The sequence below is a fragment of the Coffea eugenioides genome, chromosome 2 (genome assembly GCF_003713205.1).
Source record: "Coffea eugenioides isolate CCC68of chromosome 2, Ceug_1.0, whole genome shotgun sequence".
Lineage (NCBI taxonomy): Eukaryota > Viridiplantae > Streptophyta > Magnoliopsida > Gentianales > Rubiaceae > Coffea > Coffea eugenioides.
The window spans coordinates 64,473,379-64,481,876 of record NC_040036.1 but is presented as its reverse complement, the minus strand read 5'-3'; the positions used below and the strand labels follow the sequence as shown (position 1 = coordinate 64,481,876).

Below are 8,498 nucleotides of genomic sequence, written 5' to 3'. Positions count from 1 at the left end.
AAATATGGTTGATTGCCCGGGGCAAGTAGAACATGCTTCTCGATAGAATTTTGGGATATTGTCATTTTGGGCATTGATTTTTTGAAAAACGCATATAAGAAGTTTGAAATGAAGGTGAAATAACAGAAGAATAGTTGTACCGGAAGCAAAGTTTTTTTTTTTTTTGGTTAGATTGGAATATAAGATAGAACAAGGAGTTAATGAATGCCCTGACAATTGCTTATTTGTCCATTTCAATGACATATTGTGATCGATGAAAAGCTTGGGAGCATTATAGCCATTATCGGTAGATCAGTTTTTCTGGTTGGAGAACTTAAAGGAAAGGGTTTGAGATTTTGAGTCAATTTGACGGGAAGCTTATCCAGAAGACGTACAGTTCTTGCATATGCTATGTTTTAAGGGTTTTATTTTTGGATTAATTTAACTTTTAAAGCTGATAATTTTTAAGTGATGCATGAAAACAAGTTGTTTTGGATTTGAAAGGGTTGGTTTTTGTTCGTTTTGCTTGCTCTTATCCATGTGTGGAAATAATTGACTTGTGGCTATGGTGGCTTGCTTAAGTAACAAGATCATGTTGGTTCTCAGCTGCAATGACAAATCATTGTGGCTATCATGGCATGCTTTCTTATGCTCAAAATATTATTTTATCAGTTGCAGTGTTTAAAATTATCTATTTGTTTAACTTTGAGTTTGAAGAAACTGTTTATAGCATTCATAATCAAGAAGGTCAAGCAAGAAAATGCAACTGAGAAATATTTGAGAGAGGATGTTGAAGGCGTATTTAGTGTGTCACTAGCCTAAAGTGCCTTGGCTGTGGAAATCGTAGTTTCACCTATATTTTGTTCGTGGATCAGTTTTGAATTGTAATTGCTGATTTGTTTATATCGTTTAGCAGAAATTTCTTGTGTGGTGTCTATTAAATTAAAAAAAAAAAGATGAAAATGTTTGCTTCTGGTCTCATGGTGGTGCCTTAGAATTCTAGCCTGTGTAATATTAATTAACAGTTATGGAGTCCTGAAAATTGCGACTGTATGACGAGATTTTGGTGTTGTAACTGTTGTTGCATATTTTGATCTTGTAACTTTTGAAATTATACTTGTGAATAAAAAATTTGTGAATAATCTTTGCATATGTTAATGGATATTGAATTCTCCTGATCTCAAAGACACCACTCTAAGCAGATATATTGTAAGTTGAACCTTAACATCTGAATATCTTCCTCAGTAGCTGTATTTCAGGGGAAATCCTCATAGCAAATATAAGAAGAACCTTCTTATTCTTCACTTGAGAAAGTAGCCAAAACTGAATCTGCTTCGCTGTCTGTTACTGGATGCATAACATACATGAATAACTGGGGTTTTGTGTGCATAATGTGCATAACATGAAATGGATAGGTGTAATTTGCATGCTTATGGTGTCAAATATATGCATATCAGAAGATGTCTAATAACTTTGTTCTGGAACTGGTTAATTATCAGAAAGCTTTTCTTGTTTGTGCTTGTGATTGACAACTCACTTCCCTGTGGTTTTCTTCCATCTTTTAATCTCAGAAAGGAGCCTTTGTACTTTATGTTTATGACATGATTATCATGTTTCATTCAGGAGAAATTGTATATAGCCCACAACTGCACACATAATGAGAGTGTGTGTGGACAAATGTGGTTTGTTTGCTCATTGGTTCCCAGTCATCTGGAAATTTAAGTACACATACCTGAATATCAGTGTGGGAAGGAGGGGAGGTGTATTCTTTTGGAAAATAATTTTATTGGCTTGGGAGTTCAATTAACTAATTTCAAGTGCCAGTTATCCCACTGTGCCAGCTTGAAGTTTCTAACAGGCCCTTTTTTTACAGGATCTAAATGGCAGGTTCTTGACTGTTAACAAGGCTGCCCCAAGAGGATCACGGCCAGAGCGCACACCACGAGTATTTGAACCAGCTCCAAGAATCTATGTGGGTAACTTGCCATGGGATGTAGATGATGCGCACCTTGAACAAGTTTTTAGTGAGCATGGGAAAGTGGTAAATGCACGGGTAGTGTATGACAGGGATAGCGGTCGATCACGGGGTTTTGGCTTTGTTACAATGTCAAGCGAGTCTGAAATGAATGATGCTATTGCTAACCTTGATGGACAGGTAACAGGATTCTATAATGTCATTCTTTAGTACAAGATTCATGGAACTGTCGCAAACTTTGTTCGATAAATAGAAACCTTGCATGCTTGGCAAAACAAAGAATGATGGAATCCTTACATGAATATGCAGCATCAAAGTTGATTTATTGTTCTTAGTTGGAGTGACCATGGTTAAGCATTTGTGTGCATAAATACTGGCAGAGAATCCTATAGCCCTTCTTACAGCCCATTAGAAGCTGGAGTTTGATTCAAGGAATTTATTTCTCAGTGACTGGATATATTAACCAACCAACCTAGTTTCAGAGCATTCAGTAGTAAATAAATCCTCAACTTTATTTTGCTCTGGGTAAGGTGATTAAACTTATTATGACTATTGTTTTCATCCCTGTTGCAGAGTCTGGATGGGAGAGCTATCAGAGTAAATGTTGCTGAGGAAAGACCAAGGCGTTTCTAATCTGTTGGCTGGTTTGTGAGATTCTCAAGGCACTAGATAGATTTAAAGTCTCTGTAGTTTATGCTTTCATTAGTTGAAACGAGTGGTAGTTACATTTTTTGTCAGCTTCCGATGAGAGAACCGAGTGCAGTTTACACTATGCCTCTTAGCATTGTCGAGTAATTAAACTTCATTTCCTGGTATCATGGAGGTGATTACTTTTTTTTTTTTTTTTTGGCTTTATGTATCAATCTTGGTAGGATGTGGAAAACTGCTCAAGTCTATTTATTTAGATGTTATAAAGAGGCAATGTGTTTTTCTCTGTCCTGGACTTCCACAGGTATATGTGGATTTGTGAGATCAAAAGTCTGCAGCTCTGCTTTCTTCATCATCTTTTCTTGTTATACCTATTGGTCTTCTTGTTTAATTAGTCTCTTTAATTGAGAATTAGTCTTTGCATAAAGAAAAGGAGAAGAAAGACCCTTCTCCTCGCTGTCACGTTGAGGGTTTGAATCCTAAATTTGACAGTTGGGGCAGGAAGGATTTACACCACAAATTTCTAAAAGATCACGTTGGACTCATCATAATCAACATTTTTTCTAATGTATATTATATTGTGTGTCTTCAAATTGATAGACAACATAATGCCTGCGTTCTCATGCAGTGTATGTGTTGATTCCCTGCTATATGAATGGAGATAAGTGCATCACTGGTTCTCTTAATTTTTCTTCTCCCTCGATTCCGTATCAAGTGCACACAAAAATTTATCATGAAACCTACTCTGCTGCACCTCTTTAGGTTGTTACATTTGCATTTTCTGTCAGAAATGGCTTAAAGTAATAGGTTATCATCATTGCAATTATGTTACTGTTGCAATTACGCATAACCAATGAAGGATTACATTCTTATCTTGAATCAGTACACATTGAATTCAAGTGCAATCTCTGGGGGAAAAGCGTTAGGTTTTGATCATACACAAGTAGTTTTAGTCTACACCATAAAAGGGTAAGGACTCAGAAGACATTTATTCAGCCCCAGAGAAAACCAACAAAAATGTGGTTTCGAATTTCTAACTGGCCCAGTTCATCGTCTATCAATCAAATAACGAGCTTCAAACAGAACGATGAACATCAAAAAGCCAACAGTAACAACATGAGAAGAAAAGCGAAGCACGAGTCCATTTTGTAAACATTATTCCATTGAATAAGGAAAATAAAAACATTCAATATCCACGGCATCAACCTATACATGGCTACCTATACAGAACTAGAAGTGAAGATCTGGAAAAAAGAAGGCTTCTTCCCTATGCTCCCTGTCTCAGTTTCCTCCAGACTTTTCCTTTTCTTCTCTCCCTTCAACAAGTAAACAAGACGTTACATATGATGGCACCACCTTTAATAACCACGCAATTGAGCTTCTCGACTCGTTAGTGGAACATAACGAACAGAAGTTTCACTGTGGACACTGATTGAACCATCCATATCCTTGTCCACGACCTTCAAATCCTGGAAGATATTTCCGACAGGGATCACCATCCTGCCACCGGGCTTCAACTGATCGATCAGAGCTTGAGGAATTTCTGGTGCTGCAGCACCAACATGAATAGCATCATACGGTGCATGCTCCGGCCAGCCAAGCCGTCCATCTATGACATTGCAAGACCAATACATGGAACCAAGAAGTTAATCCTAATCCAGCAAGAGAAAAAGTTACAGAAGAGAGCCTAGTACAACCTACAAATGCCTGAAAGAGATTGCCTAGTTTTTATGCAAAGGAAACCTATAAGCAGCAAAAACTTGTCTGCAACATCAGTTTTCCGTTCATTAATTCAGAACCTTGCCATTTCTGCAAGACTACTTAAGAAACCATTTGGCAGTATTTAGGTCATATGACTTCCTTAACCATCACAAAAGCTTGTCACGTGCTGCTAAGAATGCTGCAAGCTAGCTCACATAATGATTAACATCAGTAGACTACAAAATTTTGTCCAAACCAACTCATTATCAGACCTATAACTTTACTAAGACTCAGAGTCATAAAATTTTCTAAAATATCTATTTATTACCATCAGGCTAAACCTATAGTCCACCTCACCATCACAACAGAATGGGAGCTAATCTACTACAGTTGACCCATCAGACCTATATGGAAAAATACAACAGGAAGTGAGACAATTTAAGGTCTTTTAAACAGAGAAAAACTATGTATGCCCATCCAAGATTGGTATCTGTTGCTTTTGCAGAATAGTATTTTAGAAGTGACAATGATGCCAAGGATAAGTTCAACTATCCAAAGACATGTGACAATGTCTTAGGAAAAGAACCAAGGAAAATGATAAATCTGAAAAACTTGATGAGTTCAACAGCAAATGCATTTCCAATCTACAAGTGACATTAGTTCAAAAAGATAATAGATGATCACTGCTAGGATATATTAGAACGTACCCCCTGCATGTACAGACAAGGACCCTTCTTTCAGTAGTGGAGCAGCAGCACTCTTTTGTATATTTTTGATTGATTCAGCAGCCAACTCAGGAATATGTTCCACACCAACTGCATGACCTTGTGGTCCAACCATAATAGCAAAACATGCAGTCAAATAACCCGTTCCTGCAAAACAAGAACTAGCAGATGTAAGCGTAATCCAATTTGGGACGGGGAAAAAAGAAAGCGAGCCTCAAGACATATAAGCAATTCAGTTCACAGGCAGCTAACCAACAACTAGTTATCTTCAGCACAAATGGCAATAAGGAACATTGCTGCATAAGTTCCACCATCATCAACAAAATGCAGTAGTCTTACCCTAAACTGAGTGAGTTTACCTTTGTTCAATATTAAGTCAAAATGCAGATGGATAACTAGGGCAACATTTCCTCAACTTATACACTGAAGGAGTAACATATAAGTTTTTGTTTTTGATTTCTTCCTGGTCATTCACCCAGCGATAGGGCTGGTGGTCCAAATAGTGTTTTGAACTATTATTCTTATTAGCCACCTCAAATGAAATCATAGTAATGAGCATAATCAGCTAAATAGAAGTAATACCACATATTCTGCTAGTGTCTTATTCCGAGATGTACTTAGTTATCTCTGCTTTGTGTATGCATTTCCACAAGCGCTTAAACATGCAGACACGAATACATTTCAAAATCCAACAATACAATGAATGAACAAGTGAAACTATAGTAACCTGAGCCAATATCCAGAGCATGCATGCCAGGCTGCAAATGGTTTTCCAGCAATTCAAGGCACATGGCATGCATATGAGGCGCAGATATGGTAGCATTGTAACCAATTTGCATGGGGGTATCAACATATGGCGGGGTCCCATCAGGAACGAACAAAGCCCTGTCAATAGTTCCCATAACCTCAGCCACCTTTTTAGATCTAACAACACCATAGCTCTGCAAATGCTCCACCATTGCTCTATTCTTATCAATACCACCTCCTGTCCAGAATCGCTGTAGACAAACACAAATAAGATTGATGTCAAAGCTAAGACATATGTGCATCTCTCAACCTGTTACCATAAAAACAAGGATGGTTACAAACAAAACTGAGACAAATATTAGCTCCTTCTAATGCTAGAAGTTTCAAATATACCTTTGACCAAGCTTACGTGCCCAATAACCATACCAACTGCTAGAAGATATCACTCTCATACAGACAACCCCAGTCAAAATTTCGAAGCTCTCCTCCAACATTACCCATATATCAGCCTTTATAAACCAAAGCTAAGCAAGAAAAACGCAAAGTGTAAAGACAGAAGGACCTGAAGACTTGTACAGCTCATTTTAACTTCTTCTTACACAAGAAAGTAGCTAGCACTCAAAGCCTAGTCCATCCGGCACACAAAATGAGTGGTAAACAAATGTGGCTTCCACTTGTTCCAATATCATATCCATCTTTTTCAACAAGATTCAAGAGCCCCGTTCTCCTAATGCACCCAAAATGGGCTCTTTTTTCATATTCCGCCCACCCAAGTCACACACACTCATCCAAATCAAAATTCTCATTTTTCTCAAAAATCACCTAGAACACTAAAGTCCAGAATTAATTACCTCTATAACAGTACTTGACAATTCATTTTTAAGAAATTATAATTATAAATTAGCGAACCTGAAACTTACAATAATTATCCAAAATACGGAAAACTCTTGATCATTTTCTTCGAATTCATACGACTTCAACTCAAATATACGTAATTTCTTATTAGAAAGCTGATAACTCGACAATTTACTTGATCAACAAGCTCAAAAACGATTAAACATTTCTATACTCAACTGAACAGGCTAGGTTTTCGTGAGAGAGAGAGAGAGAGAGAGAGAGAGAGACGGAGGGAGGTACCTCCATGCGGGAGAAAAGAGAGTTCCCCGTGAAGAAATGCGTTTTAGGGAGACGGCGGGAGCGAGAAGAATACGCCGTGGTGTTCGCGGCGAGAATTGCCAGAGAATGAGGCGGAAGACGGCGGCAGTAGCGGTGGTGAGGGTGGAGGGAGTGGAAGCGACGAGTGAAGGCTAAGAACGAGTGCTTTAAAGGCGCACGATAGCGGCAACCGCACGCTATTACTGAGGAGAATGAATAATAACACGCCAGAGATGAAGGAGATGATGCTGCTGGCATTTCTTTCTTTGTTTTGTTTTTTCTTTAAAGGCTTTTTCTTTCCCGAAATTTCTCACGAGCTCTCTTTGAGTTTGAGGGAATAGCCAACTGATTTTTTGGGCCTTTTTTTTTTTTTTTTTTTGGCTTTTTTATCATCAGCGTAAAGATTGATCCTCCGGCCTAAAGCAACAACAGCCCATTGGCGGTGGACGAGTTTTCCAGCACTTGTCTCTTTCAAGCAATATTGGGCTTGCTTTCTGCTCTTGATAAGCAACTTTCGTAATGATTTTTGGAAAATGCTATAATAACTATTGTTATGGTAACTAAATAGTTTTTTACGTGATATAACATATTATCATACTTTTGATGACTATTTGATTATGTATTAGAACTAAATTTCTCATCTAAAATAGTAAGTTCACGTAATAAATTAGTAACTTTTGTGTCTCAAAAGGTAAATTGGAATAAATATGAACTTACTTTTTAAAGAAATAAATTATAACTTTATATCCCAAATTTACTTTTTAGAGAGTAAGTTTAGTTTAAATAATAGTACGTTTTTTATACATAAAGAATAGATCTTCCTTATGACATAGTAAGTTTGATCAATGATAAATTAGTACAAATGTACTATTTTACTTAAAAAACTTATACCAAACAATATTAGGAAATTTTTGAAATAATGATAAGATTTTTTATTAATGATTGAAACTTAGTAATCTAGTTAGTAAGTATTCGTAACATACCTGTATAATATATGATTTCATGTATAATTTAAAAATCTTTTGTATTTTTACATTTTAGAATACTATGAAAAATATTTTGACTTTTCACATAACCTTATAAAATATGTAATAAAATTTTGTCGTATTATAATTTTGAATGATTTTTTAAATTTTTAAAAAGTTTAAAAGTTTGGATAATAATAACAACACATCTTCCTAGTTATATATGGAACATCACTTGTCTATACAGTTTCTATAATTTAAAACCTATTAATATAATAAGATGATAAAGTTTTAATAAATGAATTGTCTGGGACACAAGAATTAATAAGAATTAAACTTGTATTAATATAGACCTAACAAAATGAGAGAAATAGTGTAACAATTATTACAACAATAAAAATGACAGAATTAGTATAATTTGAAATTTTTTTCTCAGGAGATTGTTCATGAAAATAAGATCCAGCCACTAAACGAAAATCATGTGCACATATAATTTATTGTATAATCTAAATGAAATTTAGTTCATGTACAAAACGATCCTAAAATAATTAGCACCTTATAATACCATATTATTTTAACAAAAAAAAGTTTTTTTGCCAAAAG

The 8,498-nt window shown here is 36.0% G+C and overlaps 1 protein-coding gene and 1 long non-coding RNA gene across 2 annotated transcripts; one reads left to right on the top strand and one right to left on the bottom strand.

The window, feature by feature from the left end:
• The first annotated feature begins 1,826 nt into the window (after positions 1–1,826).
• Positions 1,827–2,957, top strand: LOC113763129. Its single transcript, XR_003467307.1, has 2 exons — positions 1,827–2,134; positions 2,528–2,957. It is a non-coding gene; the product is annotated as an uncharacterized LOC113763129 (long non-coding RNA).
• A 762-nt stretch (positions 2,958–3,719) lies between these two features.
• Positions 3,720–7,217, bottom strand: LOC113763853 (protein-L-isoaspartate O-methyltransferase 1-like). The gene is made up of 4 exons (XM_027307822.1): positions 6,913–7,217; positions 5,756–6,026; positions 5,011–5,175; positions 3,720–4,211 (listed from the first exon to the last, which is right to left on the bottom strand). Exons 1-4 carry the CDS (start codon positions 7,186–7,188, stop codon positions 3,961–3,963), a joined length of 963 nt encoding a protein of 320 aa, XP_027163623.1. The 5' UTR covers positions 7,189–7,217; the 3' UTR covers positions 3,720–3,960.
• Between the last annotated feature and the right edge of the window lie 1,281 nt (positions 7,218–8,498).